At 37.9% G+C, this 23,008-nt stretch overlaps 1 protein-coding gene across 1 annotated transcript in view; it reads left to right on the top strand.

Moving 5' to 3' along the window:
* The window catches only part of LOC118619596 (phosphatidylcholine translocator ABCB4), a 205,226-nt gene that overhangs the window by 19,115 nt on the left and 163,103 nt on the right, over positions 1-23,008 (top strand). Inside the window, exons 3-12 of the mRNA XM_036246272.1 lie at positions 3,101-3,152; positions 5,166-5,357; positions 5,768-5,939; positions 9,236-9,360; positions 17,520-17,691; positions 19,233-19,346; positions 19,471-19,581; positions 19,763-19,888; positions 19,997-20,200; positions 20,698-20,868. Coding sequence (XP_036102165.1) covers positions 3,101-3,152; positions 5,166-5,357; positions 5,768-5,939; positions 9,236-9,360; positions 17,520-17,691; positions 19,233-19,346; positions 19,471-19,581; positions 19,763-19,888; positions 19,997-20,200; positions 20,698-20,868 — 1,439 coding nt within the window. The remainder of the gene's footprint in view (positions 1-3,100; positions 3,153-5,165; positions 5,358-5,767; positions 5,940-9,235; positions 9,361-17,519; positions 17,692-19,232; positions 19,347-19,470; positions 19,582-19,762; positions 19,889-19,996; positions 20,201-20,697; positions 20,869-23,008) is intronic.

The following is a 23,008-nucleotide window of genomic DNA, read 5'->3' as shown; positions in this document are numbered from 1 at the left end:
AGTAAATAAGTGGTGGTGAGAAAACTGGAGAGATACAGTTGGCCCTCATTTATCGCAGTTAATTAGTTCCAGACTCTACCGCAATAAATGAATTTCCACAAAGCAGGATTCTTTCTTTATATACAGTCATCCCTCACCACTTCATGCTTCAACTTTCACAGGTTCACTCTATCGTGGTTTTTTCAAATATTAGACTATACTACGCTACACTACGCTACACTATACTTGAAAAAAACCGCGATAGAGCAAAGTCGTGAAAGTCAAAGCGCGAAGTGGTGAGGGACGACTATACGTGTAAACAAAAAAAAGGAATTTGTATTGCTTTCTTACACCCTATACAAAAACAAATGCAAAATGGATTAAAGACTTAAATCTAAGACCTGAAACCATAAAACTCCTAGAAGAAAACATAGCAATAAACTCTTAGACATCACTCTTAGCAGTATCTTTTTAGATACGTCTCCTTGGGTAAGGGAAACAAAAAATAAACAAATGTGACTACATCAAACTAAATAGTTTTTTCACAGCAAAGGAAACCATCGACAATTAAAAAGACAACCTGCTGATTGGCAGAAAATATTCGCCAATGATACATTCAATGAAGGGTTGCTATCCAAAATATATTAGAAATTTATACAACTTAACACCAAAAAACCCCTAAACAATCCAATTAAATAAATGGGCAGAGAACCTTAACAAGCATTTCTCCAAGGAGAAAATATACAAAACCAACAGACATACGAAAAGATGCTCAACGTCACTAATCATCAGGGCAATGCAAATTAAAACCATAATGAGATATCACCTCAGACTTGTCAGAATAGTTGCCATCAATAAATCAACAAATAACAAGTGCTGACTTGGTAGTGATACACACTAGTGACAATTAATACCATTTAGAAACATTTCCTGGCTAGCTAGATAAGATAGAATATTTCTGCCCTGGCCAGTTTGGCTCAGCGGTTAGAGCATCGGCCTGCGGTCTGGAGAGACCCGGGTTCGGTTCCCGCTAAGGGCATGTACCTCGGTTGCAGTTTGTCCCCGGCCCTGGTTGGTCGTGCGGGTGGCAGCCACTCGATGTGTCCCTTTCACGTCGATGTTTCTCTCTCTCTCTCTTCCTCTCCCTCCCACTCTATCTGTACAAAAAATGGAAAAGTGTCCTCGGGTGAGGATAAAAAAAAGATAGAATATTTCTTTTCTTTTTTCTTTTTTTTTCAGATAGAGTGGGAGGGAGAGAGAGAGAGAGAAACAACAATGTGAGAGGGACACATCGAGTGGCTGCCTCCCGCACGACCCAACCAGGGCCGGCCAGGGACAAACTGCAACCGAGGTACATGTCCTTAGCAGGAACTGAACCCGAGTCTCTCTGGGCCACAGGGTGATGCTCTAACCACTGAGCAAAACCGGTCAGGGCAAGATAGAACATTTCTAATGAAAGATCTTTCAGGGCTGATTAAAAGAAAAATCCTTACCCAGCTACTTAACATCTTGTTTTATTTTTGGAGCAGAAGCAATCTTATAACTGATAAAGAAAAAAAAAAAATCAATCTGGACAGTTATTGCATTGACATAACATGAAGCAGTCAAGTTTCTTTGCCACGTTTGCTGTGTCTCTGCATCTCTATTACTTCCTTACTTTCTCTATTACCCCTAAGTGTAGTCTTCCCGAGGTTCTGTGCTTGGTTGCCCTTTTCTCCTAACCTGCCATTCTGTCCTCACAGGTAAGGAGAGATGTTTGTTTGTTTTTTTGTTTTGTTTTGTTTTTCTTTCCTGAATTTAGCTATGTGGCCACTAACACATGACTCCTAAGTCTTCAGACCTGAACTCTCTCCAGAGCTACAGTCTGAGTACTTATTGGCCATCTTCAATTGAATGTCCCAGGTACCACAGAATAAAAGTCTTCAAAACTGAACTAACATCTGACCAGACCTGCTCTTTGGACTGACTTCTTTCCCCCCAAGACACTACCACTCTCCAGATGCTCACACTTGAAGTCTTGACTGTTTTTCTTTTTACTCTCAACTTCTGTTCTATCAGGTGCTAGGACCTGTAACTTCTCCCTCTCTAAATCTTATGGATACTGTCTGTCTTTTCTAGTCTCACTTAAATTCTTTTTCCTTACATAATTGCAGTAGCTCAAGTCTCTCAGTCACTCCTTGTTTTAGTTCATCTTATACTTAGCTGGCAGCTCAGTCATCCTAAACCACACCTCTGGTTATGTGTTTTTTGTTTTTTTCTGCTCAACTGCTAAATGACTACTACTTTTTATACACCATATCTGTGGGGCCCAGATTATCTTTCTAGCTACCTATCCACCTCTTCCCATCCTCACAATACAAACACACCCAGCTGAACTGGCTTACTCATTCTTTAAACTTGCTGTGGATTAAGTTTTTCTTCCCTTTCCCACACCTGTCAAAATCAGGCTCATCGGAACTAGGCCTCTCATATTATACTATAACTTTTTAAATGGTTACAAGATTAAAGATGAGCCTTCCCAATGATCCAGAAATGTACATGTATTTGTTTACAGAAAAAACATGAAAAGATATACAACAAAATATAGTAATTATTGTGTGTATTGGTGGAGGAGGAGTATTAAAATTTTAATGTACTTTGTCCAATATTAACTTGCTAATATTATGTGATAGACTCACTGGTATTTATTACACTATTCTTTGAATTTATTTATTTTAAATAAAAAGAAAAACTGGAAAAATACAGTGTTAGATTTTAAATACTAAGTGCTTTAGGTCAGAGACCCTAGAAAAGATTTTTCTCTGTCATCTTTGAGTAATATTTCACAAAATATTTTAATTCAAGGATACTGATGCTCCTGCTGACAGACTGCTTCATAGTAAATGTGGGTTTCTTCTTACAAATAAGTTTCATTGAACTTCATGTGTGTGTAGTTGGCCGCCTAGGGCCAGCAGTGAAGGATTTGAAGGGGGAATGTTTATGTACAATTAAAACTGAATCAATTGGAGGTATTTTTGTGTAAATTGTTAAGTGAGACAAATGTGATTTATTTTTGTATACTTGTCTATAATGGAGAACAAAGAGACATAATGGTGTCTGTTTTTTGTGTGTGGTGATCTAGGTGCAATCATCGACATAAATCCCTACAAACTGCTGGAGGAGGAGATGACCACGTAATTTGACATTTTTCTTACTATTGTTAATCTTTTCTGTATCTAGATTGATTGTAACGATGTTTAAAATTTTGCACATAATAAAGATTTAAAGTTTTGAGGAGAACAATACCATCGTTAGTTTTCTAGGAGGATATTGTAAAGAAATTGTAGAAGAAAATTATAAAGAAAATAATTTGCCACATATGATGTACTTAAATTGGGTTAAGTCTAGATCAGATTTATGCATGTATTAGTAAATATCATATACAGGGAAACTGGATTTAAAAGTGGCCCTTTAAAAAATGTAGAATTAATTAAGAATCACATTATGTTCAATGGCTTTGTAATTATTAGTTTGCTTCCTGATGTTTTCAGTAATGATACGATAATGAGATTAGCCCTACAGAATTTTTTAAACACAGCATGTAGTTCTAAACAATGAAACAAAACATGCCAGAATAAATAGAATCACTCTAACCTTAACTCACCTCAGGGAAGCTTTCGTTAATGACTGACATATCTTGAAGTTTGTACCCAAGAACAGGTTATAAAAGATGTCCAAAGGTATGAATTGATGAATCACAAGATAATAATTCAGCATTATCCTATAAATGATCTGGTAGATTTAAAGATAATAGAGACACTTGATCATTTTTTGAAAGATGAGAAGCAAGTACTTCCAATATTCATTTAGAAATTCTTCTTTTAAATTTTAATATTGGGGAAAATAAGACTTCTATAATCATCTTGTAAATGCTTAAATAATATATTTTGTTTGAGTAATCATAGACTGAGGGTTAAAAATATGTTAATTGATTTTCAAAGCATGAATTCTACTTGTTAAACAGGATTTCTTTTTAGCTATGCCTTGCTAGATTGTTAACACTTGGATAATAATTAATTACTGAGTTATCTAGTAATTAAAATTTAATATTTGAATTACATCTTTCCCGATAAACATTGTAAATGACAAGGTGTAGCTCTAGGAAGATGTTTACTAGGATTTCTGCTGAGTCATGAATAGTAAGCTCAGAGACTATCTGGTTATTATCTAACCATTTTTATAGCTTTTGTATGGTTCATACAAACATATTTATTTGAAGATAGCAAGTAATGAACTTATAAAAAATGGGAATATTAATGTATTTAATTTTAGAATCTTTGTCTTTAACTTAAAAATTGTTTAATAATACCCAAGAGTTGTTTGCATTCTTAAAAAGGAACACTCAGAGTGAGGAAACATAAATTCAACATTTCTAGATGATCAAGGGTCTGGCTTTAGAATATAGATGCTCATGTTTTTTATTGTTAGAGTTTAAACTGGAAAGACTACCGTTTGATTCATTAAGCATGTTAGGATAACTCATGTTGGCCAGTTGGGCAAATGATATAAAAATGCTTCTTATGTTCAGTTGTCTCTTGGCATCCCAGCTCTGCAAGGTTAATAGTGAAAAGGTCAGGGGACCATTTACATGCCTTGGTTTCACTTTCTGGCAAGTTCTGTCACTTCTTTCTATTTTCCAGTGTGCAAAAAACACCACCTCAACATGCTCATCAAGTGACACTGAGGTAATACAAGCACACAGGACAACCACGGTAGAACTCATCCGATGTGGGATGCTCCAAGGCACCACAAGTTTTTCACAATAACTGGCATTCTCTTTATGCTTACTGTGTGCCTGGCTCTGGCCCAGGGGTATTACATGCATTACTGTGTTACTATTCTTATTTCCATTTTACCAGTTAGGATACTGAGGCTTAGAAAGGCTAAGCAGCTTGCCTAAGATGACATATTAGGTAAGTTGAAGAGCTGGAAATGGAGACAAAGCAGAAAGCACTCTCAACCAACCCACATTGTATTGGCACAGACATAGTTGGATGTCAGCCATCAACACTACTCATTATAGCCCCTTCTTATTTGTTAAGAACAGCAAGATAGCCAGATAGCTGAAAAAGTAAAAATGAGTGGTGTGTTTGGGGAAGATGCATGACTTAGAAAACAGTATATGCAGTATTGTTGTTGTTTTTCAGGTATGCCTATTATTACAGTGGAATCGGTGCTGGTGTGCTGGTTGCTGCATACATTCAAGTTTCATTCTGGTGCCTGGCAGCTGGAAGACAAATATTTAAAATTAGAAAACAATTTTTTCATGCTATAATGAGACAGGAGATAGGCTGGTTTGATATGCATGACGTTGGGGAGCTTAACACTCGGCTCACAGAGTAAGTACCTGGTTTTATGTTGAAATCGATGTGGTTCTTATTCAAGTTGAAAGTGATGCCATGAGATCTGTTAGGAGATATTAGTACATCACTTAGAAGTAATTAGGAGACTAAATTCCTTCTGAGCAGTGACCATGTCTTGTGTATCTTTTTTGTTCCCCGTATGTGAGGCAGAACGTGAGGGGACCTGCATGACTAGCACTGAATGAGGAACTGCACTTCCTGGACAAAAGTCCTCTGAGAGCGTGCAGTAGGGCAAAACATGATAGTTCCTGGGGATAGAGCTGAGCAAGATCCTAGATGTAAACTAGTGTACCCCACGTTCAAACAAACAAAAAAACCACTGGATTTGGGAGAAAAAATGTGTTCACAACTCTGATGTCTCTCTCTAACACTATCTGTTGTTTTAGTGATGTCTCCAAAATTAATGAAGGAATTGGTGACAAAATTGGAATATTCTTTCAGTCAATAGCAACGTTTTTCACTGGCTTTATAGTAGGATTTACACGTGGTTGGGAGCTAACCCTGGTGATTTTGGCCATCAGTCCTGTTCTTGGACTATCAGCTGCCATCTGGGCAAAGGTAGGTGAAACCTGTGAATCCAGAGTCTCTGCTGTTCCTCCCCCATCCCTGTGGAAGGCTGTTTTTTACCAAATGATGGCCCTGACTCTGTACCTGAGGCTTGGTTTTAAATCTTCTGTTCAAAGTCAGTGGGAATTAGCAGATGCCACCTCACTGAATTCTCCCCCTGCCAAGACACGCTGTCCTGGGCCATGGGGTTATTTGGGGAAGAGATGAGAGAAAGGAGTGGCTGTCATATCTCATCCTCTGCTTTCTTATAAAAGGCATGCTCAACTCCTGAAGAGCTGTGTTTCCTAGTTGACAATGCCATATTCACACAGCAAGCAGAGACTCAAGTTCAGTGAGCCTTTCATTTAGCCTGATTGGTTTTAATGTTTTTGGTGTAGATTTTGCTTAATTTGTAAATCAGCTCTACAGTTTTATCAACATTGTAAATAGTTCTATGTTGTTTGTGTATATAATTAAGTCCATTGGTATGAAAATAATTCAAAACAATACTTCCTAGTCCCAATTGTATGTATATCCTAAGTCTGTGGTTCTCTCTCACAATCACAGAGGCAGAGTAAAACTTATTTTCCCTTTTAAGGCAGAGAACAGATTCATGGTTTCTTGGAGTTGGGGATGATGGGGAAGGGAAGGGAAAGTAAGGGGTAGGGTAAGAGTGGCTATGGCTATAAAAACTAGCATAGGGGATCCTTGTAATGATGTTCTGTCATGACTGGATCTACACAGTCACATGAATCTACACAGGTGATAACATTGCTTAGATCTAAATATGCACACACATACACAAATGCATCTAAAACTGGTAAATCTGCATAATATATCAATGTTAAATTCCTAATTGGGACATTGTAGTTTTCCAGATGTTACTACTGGGGACACTAGATGAAGGGATCTTACTTTCTTGTTTCTTACTGCATGAGGTCTCAAAAGAAAAAAAAGTAAAAAAAAGTGTATAATTATCTCAAAACAAAAACCTTCATTGAGAAATGGAAAAATGGAACAAAGCTGAAGATCAAACTATCCCTAGTGGTAAAAAAAAATAGCCTGGCTGGTGTGGCTGACTAGTTGAGCGTTGACCCATGCACCAAGAGGTCGCTGGTTTGATTCCTGGTCAGGGCACATGTCCAGGTTGTGGGCCCGGTCCCCACTGGGGACAGCCAATCAATGTTTCCTCTCATCTATATCTCTATCCCTTTCCCTTTCCCTTCCTCTCTCTCTAAAATCAATAAAAAAATTATTTTAAAAAAATAATGCTTCCGAATATATTAGTTTGAATAACACAAAGTTGCATGTATTACAGTTTTTAACTTATAGAAATAACAATTTCATGTTTCAAACCAATACCAATCAAGCTTTGTTAAGAAATTGTCAGCCTTGGAAGAAGGGAAGAAGTGATTCTTCATACATTTCATGTGGGCAGTTGTAATAATGGAATTATCACTATTCTATTGCATTAGACTAACAGTGTAAGTTGCTTTTTCATATTCCTAAAAATATTTTGAGAGGTTTTTCTTTTAACAGACATGATCTCTTAAAAAATAAAAAATAAAAAAAAGACCCTGGCCAGTTTGGCTCCGCGGTTAGAGCGTCGGCCCACGGTCCAGAGAGACCTGGGATCGGTTCCCGCTAAGGGCACGTACCTCGGGTGCAGTTTGTCCCTGGCCCCGGTTGGGGTTGTGCGGAAAATGGCCACTCGATGTGTCCCTTTCACATCGATGTTTCTCTCTATCTCTCTCTCCCCCTCCCACTCTATCTGAACAAAAATGGAAAAATGTCTTCAGGTGAGGATTAAAAAAAAAAAAGGCAAAACAAAACACTTAAGATTCTACCACAGTTTTGCTTATGCATATGCTTATAATTATGGAAGGTCATAAAGGGGGAAAAGAGCCAGGTTTATTGAATTTGGTATGGTACTTGATATTTAATAGTAACTTAAAATAGCAAGTTTTGAAACTCCTAATTCAGAAATATTTCTGGTAATCTTCCTGTTGTTGGCTACCTCGGTGTGGGTGATTGTTGTGGGGTGATGTTTTAAGAGAAGCAGAGAAGAATAGCTGAAGCACATTGCATGTGCCTCATAATTGTGCAGACATGTTTGTTCAGGGACAGCAGTAAGCACCCTGGCTGAGACCCAGTGCTGTGAATGCTTCAGGCCGGGCTAGGAAGATTGCTGTGAGAAGTCAGGAATGTCTAATATCTTGGCAGGATGTTAGAGAGGTACATGCAACACAATATCTGCCCGTAGAACATAGTTAATACATGTTCATTTGCCTTCACTCACCCATTCCTACATCTACCATGGCTCTTTTTTACTTTGACACACAGCAAAGGAAGAAATGCATTGTTAAATGAAAACAACTTTGAGCTTTTTATGATAGGAAGGAATAGACTAGTAGTACTTATGCAAATGAGTCCATAAATGCCTGTAAATTATTTATGAAACTATGCAGTATGGTTAATCAGTATTGTATTATGAACAGCTTTTGTAATCTTTAGTTAGATGATTGACTACTTACGCATTCCAGTTATAAATAGTAACATGCCAGGTGATTCGGTTTTCATAATAGGGCTCTCTGGGACCGTGTCAGCGGCGGATTTCAGAGACAGAATTCCTCCAGTGGCTGTTAATTCAGGCTTTGAAGCCATATGGAGTCAGGCTTGAATCCTGGATATTTTATTTATTTGTAAAATTATGTAACCTCTTCATCCCTCTGTTTCCTCACATGTAAAGTGGGGGAAATAGTACCTGCTTCACTGTGCGATTGAGAAGAATAAATGAGATCCTGTGTGTATAAAGTACCCAGTACTGTTTCTTCTACAGAATAAATGCTCAGGAACCAAACTGAATGATCAAAGAATATCCATGAAACAAAGTTCTCCCTGGTGGCTGCATGTATTGTTTTGCTCAGAAGTGCCAGCTTCCTCTGGCTTGGGAAAGAGAAACATTGCACGCCCCCTACTGGGGATCAAGCCCAGAATCCTGGCATGACCTTTTGGTGCATAGGAAGGACTACGCTCAACCAACTGAGCCACAGTGGCCAGGAAGAGAAAATATAAGTTTTAACTGAATCTGTTATATAGCAGCTCAGTCCATAAGTAATATAAGTAGTTTACAGAGTGAATATATGTACTAAAAATTAGAATGTCATGACCAAAACCAAGTAAAAGACAGATTTTGTTCTATGCATATACACACAAACAGCATTTGTGTATATATTTATTTTTACTTTACAAATGATAAAATTAACTTGTTAAAAATTTACCTTGTCTGAAATTGCATTTTTAAACAGATACTATCTTCATTTACTGATAAAGAACTCTTTGCATATGCAAAAGCTGGAGCAGTAGCTGAGGAGGTCTTAGCAGCTATTCGAACTGTGATTGCTTTTGGAGGACAAAAGAAAGAACTTGAAAGGTTTGAATCTCTTTTTTTTTAAGTTGATAGAAATGTTAAATTCTATGCCATCTTCTATGTTCTTCAGATTGACAATGTTGATTATAAGGCTTTTCTCCAATAAATATATGTTTCTTAAAATAGCTTCATCCAGTCCAGCCTGTGTAGCTCAATGGTTGAGCATCGACTCATGCACCAAGATGTCGCTGGTTTGATTCCTGGTCAGGGCCCATGCCCAGGTTGTGGGCCTGATCCCCAGTGGGGGACATGCGGGAGGTGGCTAGTCGATGTTCTCTCTCATCCATGTTTCTATCTCTCTCTCCTTCTCACTTCCTTTCTCTAAAAATCAATAAATGAAAAAAAAAAAAATTAAAAAATAAATAAATTTAAAAAATAAATAGTTTCATCCATATTACAGAATGTCTAATATTCTGGAGAAGTTGTAATTCTAGTTGTACTCTTCTTTTTTAGTTAATGTTATGTACTTGGTTTTGTTTTCTGACCATTTAAAAAATTTTAGTTACAGTTTATATTCAGTATTATTCTGTATTAGTTTCAGGTATACATCATAGGGCTTAGACAATTATATACTTTACAAGATGTTCCCTGGGTATTTCAAGTACCCACCTAGCCCCATACATAGTTATTACAATATTATTTACTGTATTCTCTATGCTGTATTGTACATCCCTGGGACTACTCTGTAACTACCAATCTGTACTTCTTAATCCCTCCAGCTTTTTCACCCAGTCCTCAAAACCCCTTCCCTTCTGGCAACCATCAGTCTGTTCTCTGTATCTGTGAATCTCTTCTTATGTCTGCTAATTCAGAGCGTTTCCTAGAGTTTCCTAGGTAAGTAGTGACATAAAAATAGTTTCTTAGCACTGAAACAAATATTATATTCCTGATAATAATTGTTTCTATCAAGTAAATTCTTATTTATTTATTTATCTATTTATTTATTTATTTGATATAATTGATATATACCATCCTTGATCTATGGGGCATGTTAATCTGTGTTTCGTGTTCCCTCTTGCCCGGCCCCTAATCAGTAGTTATGCTCCATGATTTGGAAGATTAAAATGTAACTAAAAAGCACATATGTACAAAAGCTAAAAATCTTTTTTACAGTGTGTTGTCTAATATTTTCTGAGTATAGATGGTAATTTATTGAAATTTATAATATCAGACCTATTGATTACTGAGCAGCAACAGAATTTACTTAAAATAACATCTGAAATTATAGTATTTTAGTTATGAATATTTTTTTGAAAATAGGAAAAACTAAACTATATTGTTTGGGAGAGTATACATTGTTTGGTAGAGCCATAAAGAAAAACAGGGGAATTTTTATAAATCAGAGTAACGATCACCTCTTGAGGAGATGAGGAATTGTAGATTACCAGTGGGGGTTTTCTTTTTTAACCTCAGTTGTGGTCAAATGGGTGTTTGCTATATAATTATTCTTTAAACTATACATATGTCTTTGGAGTATTCTTTTTTTCTTTATTGATTTTAAAGAGAGACGAAGGAAGAGGGAGAGAGAGATAGAAACTTCGATGAGAGAAAACATCAATTGGCCACCTTCTGCATACCCCCGACTGGGGATTTGGCCCACAACCTGGGCATGTGTCCTGACTGAGAATTGAACCAGCGACCTCCTGGTGCATGGGTTGATGCTCAACCACTGAGCTGCACCAGCGGGGCTTGAGTACTTTTGTTCATATGATATATTTTACCCCACAAAGATGAGAATCATTTGTAAGGATGTAGTACCATAGTCCCAAGGAAAGACCTATCTTGACTTTTTGCTAAGGTTTTTACTCTTCCCTTAAAATATGTGTGACTACTAAACTGTGAAGCCTTTCTTAAAAACAAAGCAAACATCCAGTTAGATAGAGCCCCTCCTCTCCTGGAGCTTAAATTCTAACAGGCAGAGGACAAAAAAAAAAAAAAAAAAAACCACCAAAAACAAAATACTTAATATACTAGGTAGAGTATATATTATTGGGAAATAAAATACTTTTTTAGAGTCATAGGGGGTTCTATGTAGAGATATTATCCAGAAAGTCCTTTCTGATTAGTTCATGTGTCAGCAGGCACAGAATGAAGTTTTGAATTTGAGATTCTTTCTAGTTTTCCTCAATGGAAAGGTGGATCAGAAAAACATGTCCACCAGCATAGAAGCAAAGCTTATCTGCTTCTGCCTGGTTTCGGAGCTGGGAAAAGCATTGCCCCATAGAAATAACAATCTCAGGCCTATACCTCATGTGCAGTAAGGGTCTGAATTTCTAGTATTCTGCAGGCCAAGGAAACAGAGAGTAAGGATAATAAACAAAAATAAAAGAAATTAAAGCTATAATGGTTGGAAAATAAAAAGCAAAATTTTCATTATCCACAGATGATATGATTGTATGCATAGAAATTCCTGTAGAGTCTGCAGACTAATGGCATCAAGTAATATCTGAGTACCTGATCACGATTCAGAAAAAAAAAAAAAAAAAAATTGGCATTCCTGTGAGATAGCAGTGAACAATTACAAAATATATAGTATTGCATTAGTTCTAAGATGCACATTTTTCTGTCATAACTTATCATCTCTGGCATTGAGATAAATCCTACAGTCAGTGTCTTCTTACAGTTTCTATGGATCTGGATGGAGGCCCATTCTTCCTTGAGGGATTTGGGTCTGCACCATTCCCTGGGGGTACTATTAACCTGAGGCCACCTTACATTCTTTGTCTCCACCGGTAGTTTAATTCATACTTCAGACCTGCATGAGTACTGTCCTATGGTTCAAAGCCCCAGGGAAAGTTGTTTTTCCCTCCCTGCCTTTACCTGTTGCCAAGGTTGAAACACAGGTTCTCCTATTATCACTTTCTTTGTGGCATGTGCTTATTATACTGAGGCTCTAGCCCTTTGGGTCCCACCTGTATATGAAGTGTCCTATTAAACTCCTTTTTTGATGCTACGTAAAATAACAGAATATCAACACTTCTTACAATAAATGACATCCTATGTTTGAGAAATATGATACTTTAGAAAGATATTATTATTAGCAACAAAATTATAATGAGATATGGGATGTAAGTAACCTGGGTAGAAGGAAAAGTGCATTATGGGAGTCAAGTTCAATATCCAGAACTTAGATGAATCTGAACATTTTAGTTCACTAAAACTGTAAAGGAATTAAGATAACATGCCTCCTGCATGCCCCCTAATAAGGATGGAGCCTGAAATTTGGGCATGTGCCCTTACAGGAAATCAACCAGGGACTCTTAGTCCATGGCACGACACTCAATCCACTGAGCCACACTGGTCAGGTGGAATTAAGATATTTTTCAAATGGAGTGCTTTAATGAGTAGGTACAGAAAGATTTTTTTTCCTAGAGAAGATGGTGATCAACTTTTTATTATAAGAAAAAGCAAATGGGCCTACAAAGCTATATTCAAAGATTCATTTATATGTGGAATCATTTCTACAGAAAATAATAGCTACTGGGATGTGTCTTTGAAAAGACACCCTCCCTTGGAAAATTGGAAATTAGTTTTGCCTGGTGATTAAAGTTGATTTAGGACTATAGCCTGGAGGCCTAAGGTTCTTTCCAGCTTGGCCATTTCTTGAAAATTCATTTATTCAACAGATTTAGCCAGCATCTGCCACACGCAAGCACTGTGGTAGGGTCTGGGTTTTCAGTGAATCAGAAATAGAGGATATTTGTTTGCCCTTGTGTGATCCTTAGTCAAAATAATAAGGTAGAAACAAATGGAGGAAGGAAGGAAAGGAAGAAGGAATAGAAGAAAGAAATCAAAGAAATGAATTAAATTAAAGATTTTTAAAACATGCTATGAAAGAATCAAAGAGTGTGCTGATGAAGGGGAGGAGGACAAGTTTACTTTTTTTACCCTCACCCGAGAACATTTTTCCATTTTTTTGTTCAGGTAGAGTGGGAAGGAGAGAGAGAGAGAAACATTGATGTGAAAGGGACACATCGAGTGGCTGCCACCTGCATGACCAACCAGGGCCAGGGACAAACTGCAGATATATGCCCCTTAGCAGGAACCAAACCCGGGTCTCTGAACTGCAGTCCGACGCTCTGACTGCTGAGCCAAACCTGCCAGGACCAAGTTTACTTTAAATATGGTGGTCAGGAGGCATCTGTGAGGAGGTTTCATTAAGGCTGACACTTGAGGGATGAGAAATGGCCTTCCAGGGTGTGTTGGGGGTGGGGGTGGGGAACAGAAGAGTCTTCCAGATTTCCTGAGGTGGAATGACTTTGATCTGTTCTAGGAAATACAAGGTTTGTGTGACTGGAACTCAGCTGAGTAAGGGGAGATTGAGTGAAGAGAGGCTGTCGTAGGTGGGTCGGGCCATAACGGGAATTGCAGACTATGGTGAGGAGTTAGGATTTTATTCCAAGGGCATGGGGAAGGGATTGAGGATCTTAAATAAGGGAACAAGTGTCCATATTATGTTTAAGATTATTTCTCTGTCTGTAATTGGTCTGGTGAATAGATGAGAGCATTTAATTAGTAGAGACGGGTAGACCAGTGGGAAGGATACAGTAGTGGTCCAGGTGAGGGCTTATTTTGGCCTGGTCTAGACTGCTGGCAGGAGTTAGGTGACCAGTACATAGATTTGGGATATAATTTGGAAGTATAATTGATAAAACTATTCTGAGACCAAATATAACCCTTCAGTTTTCTTTCCAGTTCCTTTTCCCTTCTCTGCTTCTAAACAGATAAGTAACTACGGTCTACTTCAGTCTTTCTCTTCAGATTAGCAGGTGCAGGAGGAAACTAGCTCTCTTAAAATGAAAATTAACCAGAATTTTAAATGAATTTAATTAGTAGAAAATTGTTTTGTTCTCCTTAACTAAAAACTTTTTTTCTCTCTGTGTCTTGCAAATGTTTACCTATTGGTATTGATTTTTATTTCCTTAGTTAAAATTTTTCCTTGCTCTTAGAAGTGGCTATTGCATCACTGATAAATATTTTTATAATATTTAAGATTTTTTAAAAAAAAATCAATGTGTTTGCTATGTGACGTTAGTCCATTTTAGCTCCTATTTTAATTGTCATTTCATATTCATGCTTTTAGTGAATTTAAAGCTGATTTTGTATTGTGACATTTTTTATGGAAATGCTAATCAAAAAGTGAAAGAAGTATTATGTCTCCCTCCTCCTTCCCCCTTTCTTTTCTTCATTTATCTTTTCTGGTATCTAAATGATTTTCATCCTTGCTGTTGTTTCTTCCCGTGCAAACGTTTCCTCTGGCTGCACGCGACAACTTGTCAGTGAAATGATTTCTGCGTTAGTCCCGGTAAGCAAGAACTGAAGTGAAGGAGATAACAGGGCATGTCATGACTGTTGAGGTTCCTTAAATGTAATCATGGTAATTTATGCCTTGTAGCACTTTCCACCTCAGGTTAATTCATGAAGTGGGAGTTACTCAATATATATCACACGTTTCTCAAAACTCATTTTTTGTTCAAAGATTATAACTGGCAAGTTGGGGATTGACATTTTTTGGAGAAAGAAGCTGTAATAATATGTTATTATTTTATCACTGTTTAAATGTGATCTTCAATGAATGGGGGGGGGGGGTCATGTAAATTTTATTTGCCATACTTTTCTAACTGGTAAAGTTGCTAGTTAAAAAGTCATGCAGGCGAGACAGAAGGCATGTTCATATCTGAGGAGGGCTTGAACTCTGGTACATGCTAGTGGAACAAACTTCCAAAGAAAATAAATATAATATTTATATAGTCATGTTTTTGTGGATTAAAGAACTCAAAATATGAATTTTATGTGGAAATAAGTTCTTTTATCTCAACAGTTATGAACTCCTTTCAATAAGTCAGTGTTCTAAATTCTGCAGGGAGCTGTGATTACTAGAATAAAGAGAGATTTAATGTTTAATTATAATCTGTCCTGTTTCCCTAGTAATATTACCTTGATTCTGTATTTCCAAAGATCCTTCCTTTTCTTTAAATTTGGGCCCCATTATCTTATCTTCACATCTGTCTTTTTGAACAAAATAGTCTGCTGTGTTCCTTTCAAATGAAGATCAAGTTACAGACCCATCTCCTTTAATTCTAACATCAGAAATGAACTGTTCCCCAAAGGTTTAAAAAGTACCAGAATTAGCATTTGGGAGTGCACTTTAAGTCCTTAGAACTGGCAGGAGAAATTTGTCAGCAGACTCCATCGCTGTTTTTGTTTTTTGTTTGCTTCCTTGCTTTTGCCTATTTTGTGTATTTTGAAGTACTATGTAACACTTTCTACATTTAAATAACCTGTATAGTTTATCTTATTTTCATAGACGTTTGTTTTAAAGATCACTGAATTGAAATTGACTGAATTTGCTGTATGTTCTGTGAGGAGTATTAATGGGTATTCTCCAAGTTTGACTAATAAGAGTAGAGATTTTTGTGCTGTGGACAAGTTACAGGGTTCTAGATGTGCTGAGATGTTTATTTTCTCAGTTCTTGAGGCAGCCAGAAGGACTTGGGTGGCCCAAGCCCCTTCCTTCAGCAGTGGGCAGCCAGGACATGACCCAGTTGGAGGCACTGGCAGAGGAACAGGATGTCAGCAAGGTGTGGAGAGACTGAGGAAGGGGATGCTGATACATAATGAGGGATTATTATATATCTTTAAGCCTGATCATTTTTTCAGATCACTGATTTTTAAAATAAATGTCTGTGGTCCTGGCCGGTGTGGCTCAGTTGGTTGGAATGTCATCCCTTACACCAAAAGGTTGTGAGTTCAATTCCCAGTCAGGACATATACCCACGTTGTAGGTTCCATCCCCGATCGGGGTGTGTACAAGAGGCAACTCATCGATGTTTTTCTCTCACATTGATGTCCCTCTCCCCCCCCCCTTCCTCTCTCTCTAAAATCAATTTAAAAATTTTTAATTAAAATAACATAAATGACTATGGAAATAAGATAAACTATACAGTTTATTTAAATGTAAAATGTATTATATAGCAATTCACAACTCAGTGCTCTTGCACATGTGTTGAACAAACTCAAAAGAGTCTGGGAGACTTTGCTAGGAATAAATGACAAAAGATTTACTCAAGGGTCTTAGAGTATGCAAACTAGAAACACAGCTAGGCAAAAACCCAGAAGTCTTCCAAAGAGGAAAGAAAAGAGTTCTAAAGCTGGGGACAGGGTGGGGAGGGCGGAGGAGGGGGGAATCAGTGGGAGAAAAACGAGAAATATCTGTAACAAAAATAAATTAATTCATTAAAAAAAAAAAGAAAAAGAAAAGTTAAGAGTTTTTATGATAACTAAGTCACATCCTTGAGAATGATCAGTCCTGCATTGTTAGCCCTAGGATTGGTCCAGAACAGTTACCAGTCAGATGTCAGGTAGTCTGGATGACGGATGCTAGGTGGTATGGAGGATAGGCACCAGGGTGTCTGGTCATGTTCTTAGTTATTTAGAGGATGGTCAGAGGGTTGTGTACAGGTAAGTAAATGTCTGGGCATTGATGCAAGACTGAAAAGTTCAAAAGTTTAAGTTTCCTGGATGGTTAAAGCAAGAATAGAGATATTTCCTCATGCCTCAGCCAACTTGATTTGAAGAATTTAGCAACTTAACCATAGTGACACCATTTTATTTCTTCACCCTTTTCCTCACTTGTATTCTTTTAGTTGGTTTTTCTAGTAGTCCCAGAAGGATGGATGCAGGATGGGGCACCCTGTCTCCAAAGCTTCTGTGACATTCAGAGGTTTAAAGGACTTCCTTATGTCGAACACTTTTTAGCATCATATCTTCATTTTACTAATACATTTAACAAGCAGGCAGATTTTAAAGGGAAAGCACAGTGTTCACAGCATCTGTGTTGTCTTATGTATGAAACATTGCCAATTTCAGAAGTTTGCTAAATATTATTTCACTTATTTCACTATTGCTAAGGCCAGAGAAGAGGCTTTTAGAAGACTCCCCTACAAATTACTTAATCTTTGTAAGTGTCAGTTTACTCTTCTACAAGAAGAGATTAAATAACACTAATGTGATAGTGTCAATGTATGGACAAAAGGAGAAAATACATGTAAAACACCTACCTCAGGGCTGGGTACATTCTAAGTCCTCAGTAAGCATCATGCTGTACTGACCTATTTCATAAGCTTATGAGTATATGTGATCATTTTTGTTATTCCTCCCAGGTACAACAAAAATTTAGAAGAAGCTAAAAGAATTGGGATAAGGAAAGCTATTACGGCCAACATTTCTATAGGGGCTGCTTTCCTGCTGATCTATGCATCATATGCGCTGGCATTCTGGTATGGGACCACGTTGGTCCTCTCAGGACAGTATTCTATTGGAAAAGTACTCACTGTAAGTGATCTTATATTAAGAACAAAATCACTATTAAAAATGCCAATGAAATTGCAGTGTGGTATTGGCTTGACTGTTGGAGAATATATTTTGAAGGATGATTGAATAACTCAAAGAGACATGCACTACTAGGTTAAGAAGTGGTAAAGAAATTAGATGTATTCAACAAACAGTTTTGTCTTTTTTTAAAATCCTTTTGCATAGTTTATCCTGTGGCCTAAATAATGTTAACATCTCCAGTCTCTATAGCATGAACTTTTCTTTTTTACTTATTTTTTATTTTTATTTTTATCCTCACCCAAGGACATTTCTGCACCCATCTACAGATAGTACAGGAGCGAGAGAGGGAGGAAGAGAGAGAGAGAAACATAGATGTGAGAGAGAAACATCAACTGGTTGCCACCTGCACAACACCAACTAGAGCAGGGGACAAACTGCAACCGAGGTAGGTGCCCTTAGCGGGAACAGAACCCAGGACTCTCTGGTCCACGGGCCGACGCTCTAACCGCTGAGCCAAACTGGCCAGGTTAGCATGCACTTTTCATTAGTTGAGATTATTTCTTTGTGCCAGACACTGTGCTAAGCATTTTACTTTTATTTTCTGATTTACTATTTATAACAACAAATGGAAAAATACACTTTAATTTTCTTTCAAAAATCTTTTGAGTGACAGTTAGTACACCTCAGCAATATATGGAAGTATACATTGTTACTCTTCCTAAAAGAATGTGCTGTTTGGAGGTTCTCTAGAGACCTTATAGATCTTTGGACAAATTTAGAAGGCTTGCCATTTGGTGCCATCCTTTCGTATTTAAAGACAATGAAATAAATCGCTAACCAAGCTCAATCAGCATCTTGTGTAATAAAGTACATATTATTAGAAGTGTCACTTGGTTCATTTTTCATACCTCCTTTGCCAAATAGAAATAGCGCTACTGTTATAAGGACTAATTGATAAATTGAATGTAGAATCACTTAGCACAATTCCTTCTATGTAAATTATTGGGTACTGTAATTACTGTGTGATTTAGAAAGTAATGAATAGGGACATTAATTCTCTTTATCAATAAGAAACTGATTTGAGCAAAATGAAAAAAAACAAAAACCTGTTTATCAGTCTTCAAAGAGAACACAGTTTGGTAGAGGGAAGAAAAAAGAGACAACCTAATAATGCCTTAGGTATGTGTGCTTTATAATTTATAAAACATTTTTATAAATACTGTTTCATTTGATACACCAGCTCTAGGTTGCTGGGTAGGGAAAACAGCATCTTGCTTGTTTTTGCAAATAAAGAAATCAAAGCCCAGAAACTTGAGAATTGCGTGAAGACATATAGCCAGTTAGTGCTTAATCCAAGATTCAGACCTAGACTTCTCTGTCTCCTACTAGGGGTTAGTTCTACTATCCTTTGCTGATGATCTAAACTAAAATTCTTGGCTATTCAAGAAATATTAAAATATTCTATTATAATGTTCTGAACTGAAAAAAATTGTATCACACAAAACCTAAATAACTCAATGGTTTTTCTTCATATTCCTCAGGTCTTCTTCTCTGTATTAATTGGGGCTTTTAGTATTGGGCAGGCATCTCCAAGCATTGAGGCATTTGCAAATGCAAGAGGAGCAGCATATGAAATCTTCAAGATAATTGATAATGTAAGTCTAGGCTGGCTATTATTCTAGTTAAAAGTACATTTCTTTATCATTTGTTCCAGTTCTCTACAAATGCCACTAAAAGTAGTTGTAACCTAGTAATCTTCTGAAATTTTATTCTGTTTAGAAGCCAAGCATTGACAGCTATTCGAAGAATGGGCACAAACCAGATAATATTAAGGGAAATTTGGAATTCACAAATGTTCACTTCAGTTACCCATCTCGAAAAGAAGTTAAGGTACAATGATAAATGATTAATCAATGATTCAATGATGTATTGGACAAACAGTTTCTGATACTTTTCTTTAGCAATTGTAAAAGAATATGAATATCTAAACCTCGTTTTGAATTCAACTGTTAATTCATAGGCCCAGTATCTGTGTATTGCTTTTAAATTTGTTTCTTAATTGTCCTGGTAGATCTTGAAGGGCCTCAACCTGCAGGTGCAGAGTGGGCAGACGGTGGCCCTGGTTGGGAACAGTGGCTGTGGGAAAAGCACAACCGTCCAGCTGATGCAGCGGCTCTACGACCCCACAGAGGGCATGGTGAGGTGTCGTTTGCTGAACTAGGTGCTGCAGTGATCAGCAGTACCATTGCAGATCACACGCTACAATTCTGCTGTGTGTGAAAGTCACACTTATTTTTTATTTCAGGTCAGTATTGATGGACAGGACATTAGAACCATAAATGTAAGGTATCTGCGGGAAATAACCGGCGTGGTGAGTCAGGAACCCGTGTTGTTTGCCACCACAATAGCTGAAAACATTCGCTATGGCCGTGAAAATGTCACCATGGAGGAGATTGAGAAAGCTGTCAAGGAAGCCAATGCCTATGACTTTATCATGAAACTGCCTAATGTAAGTCCTTTTTGATCTTTGTCATGTTAGAGGTTCAAACAATAGAATGCTGACCTAATGCATAACAAGTTAGGAAACTATAAACTGAGGAACCTCCTAAGAGAGGAAATTCAGATTACTTCAGATTTTAAAGCTCTGGCAGCAGTCATATTTTTATTTATTTTCATTTTAATTTAATTTAATTTTATTGTTGACAGTATTACAGATGTCCCCCAATTTTCCCCCCCTTTACCTTCCACCTCCCAGCCCCTGCCCCACCCCAGGCCTTCACTACACTGTTATGTCCATTGGTTATGCATATATGTATATAAGTTCTTTGGTTAACCAAAGCAGTCATATTTTTTTTTAAATTAAGGTTGATTATTAAACCCTAAGTTTCAAGTAACTGGATCATATTACCTGTGAGGCTGGCATTGTTTAGGAGATTCCTTCCCATCTTAAAATGGGAGCTGAGGTACCTTGTTCTTTTGCTAAGTCCTCCATGTTTTCTGTTGTAGAAATTTGACACCCTGGTTGGGGAGAGAGGCGCACAGCTGAGTGGCGGACAGAAGCAGCGAATCGCCATCGCCCGAGCCCTGGTTCGCAACCCCAAGATCCTGCTGCTGGATGAGGCCACATCAGCCTTGGACACGGAAAGCGAAGCAGTGGTTCAGGTGGCCCTGGATAAGGTCTGTGAGCCTCAGCTCAAACCAACCTGATTTATAAGCATAAGAACATCTCACCATAAATTATTCTTAGTATTATTTTCATTTATTGATTTTTTTTTGAGAGAGAGCAATGGGGAGAGAGAGGTGGGGAATCAATTTGTTGTTCCACTTATTTATGCATTCATTGGTTGCTTCTTCTGTGTGCCTTGAACGGGGTTTGAACCCACAACCTTGGGTTCAAGACGATGCTCTAACCAACTAAGCTACCCAGCCAGGGCCTTAGTTTTATTTTTAAAAAAGGAAATTTTCAATCGCTTCTAAAGTGATTTCTTCCACTATCAAAATAAAATAACCAGACTTCTGGATCTGTTTGTTTAATTTCTGTTTATTTATTTATTTATTTTTTTTGAGTAGAGATAAATACATTTTCATTGAAAGGTACTTGAAAATTTTTTAAATTAAACAATGATAAATACAGACTCAGAGAAAAATTGGCCTTCATCGTAATCCTGAAAACATAGCTTTAGAGGTAACCTCGTAATTGAGGTTTGGTGAGTTTTAACTTTTGTCAAGAAGGCGAAAATATAATCTGAAGGGTCACATTTAATTTCCAAGATGTTAAATGTCCGATGAAGACTCTGTGAGAAATTAGAAACCTCTTATCCCCAGGAGAGGGGCACGGAATGCCCTTGACTATCAACTGGGTTTGACCTTCCTGTAATTCTTGAGTCCATGTGACTCATTCACCAAATTGGATATGAGTGGTGTTCTGTGCCAGGCACTGGGGGCGCGTCTCTGGCATATAGTGGCAACCAGGCCAGCTCTGTGAGGACGGGGAATGTGGAGACCTTTTAACCCGAAAGCGCTCTGAGTCGCAGTGTCACAGTAGAATTCAAAGATGAACTTGTATTTGTTCCAACTCTTCCTCTCTCTAATAATAAAACAACACTGTGTGTTCCTTTAAACATCCTGTCATTGTGCTTAATAGATTGTTGAGGGGGGAAAAAGGTTATAAAAATTGTGTGATCCAAAATTGTGGCGTTTTCCTCCTTCATTGTGCTTATCTGTAATTGCACATCTGTGTTTTCTTATTATTCTACAATAGAACTATGTATTAAATTATTTTTTTAAAAAAACTGTTTTAAAAGGTTGCATTTAAAAATAAGGTTTTATTATCCTTTTCTTGAAAACAACCAAAGATTTTTGAGCCATTGTCTTATCTACTTTCTAGTTGCCACTACCTACATGTTTGTTTGTTTTTTCCTTGGAGTTTTCTGCTTTGTTTCATATCGATCTGGATACCTTTCATTTTTTTTTTAGTTTGTTTTGAGAATTTTATTACTAGTTCCTGGAGAAAAATAGAGTGACAGAAATCATAAGCATTGAGAAAGTTACAAAGCCTAAAGAAATCTCAGACAAGTTCTGGTTATCTGGCTGCGTTTCATATTAAAATAGAAATGACATTGACAATTTAAAACATTTACATAGCTCTTCAGAGCTTCCGGTCAAGATGGTGGCATAGGAAAACGTAGTATCGCGTCCTCCCACAACCACATCAAAGTTACAACTAAACTACAGAACAGCCATCATTCAGAACTGCCTGAAATCGAACTGAATGAAGTCCTACAATGACAAAATTAAAGAAGCAGCCTCATTGGGACTGGTGGGAGGGGCTGAGGCAGACGGGCTGGTCCCACACCCACGTGTGGCAGATAAAAATCAGGAGGATACCTCGGCTGGGAAGGTCTTCCCTGAGGACTGAGGGGGGTCCCCATCCCATACCAGGTGTCCCACTCAGGGTTCCAGAAGAGAAGTCCCCATAACTTCTGGTTGGAAAACCAGCATGAACTGAGGCTCAGGGAACCTGAGGCGGCTGGAGCCCCAGGCAGCTGCTCTTAAAGGGCCTGTGCACAGACTTATCGGACTTACTCTCTCTCAGCTTGGAGGGGAGGCAGCTCGAGGGGCGCCAGAGACATACAGGGAAGAACTGAGCTGTTTGGCACTGGAGCGAGGGCTGGAGAGGGGGCTTTCTCCGGGACAGACGTGCTGTCAGAGGCCTTCGTTCTTTTGGTGAGCCCTTCCGTGGGGCGGCAGACAGCCGCCATATCTGGGAATCCAGCAACGTGACTCACACTGGTAGCCCCGCCCTGATGACTCCCTG

The sequence above is a fragment of the Molossus molossus genome, unplaced genomic scaffold (genome assembly GCF_014108415.1).
Source record: "Molossus molossus isolate mMolMol1 unplaced genomic scaffold, mMolMol1.p scaffold_m16_p_7, whole genome shotgun sequence".
Lineage (NCBI taxonomy): Eukaryota > Metazoa > Chordata > Mammalia > Chiroptera > Molossidae > Molossus > Molossus molossus.
The sequence above is the reverse complement of the archived record's forward strand: the minus strand, read 5'-3'. Positions and strand labels throughout refer to the sequence as shown.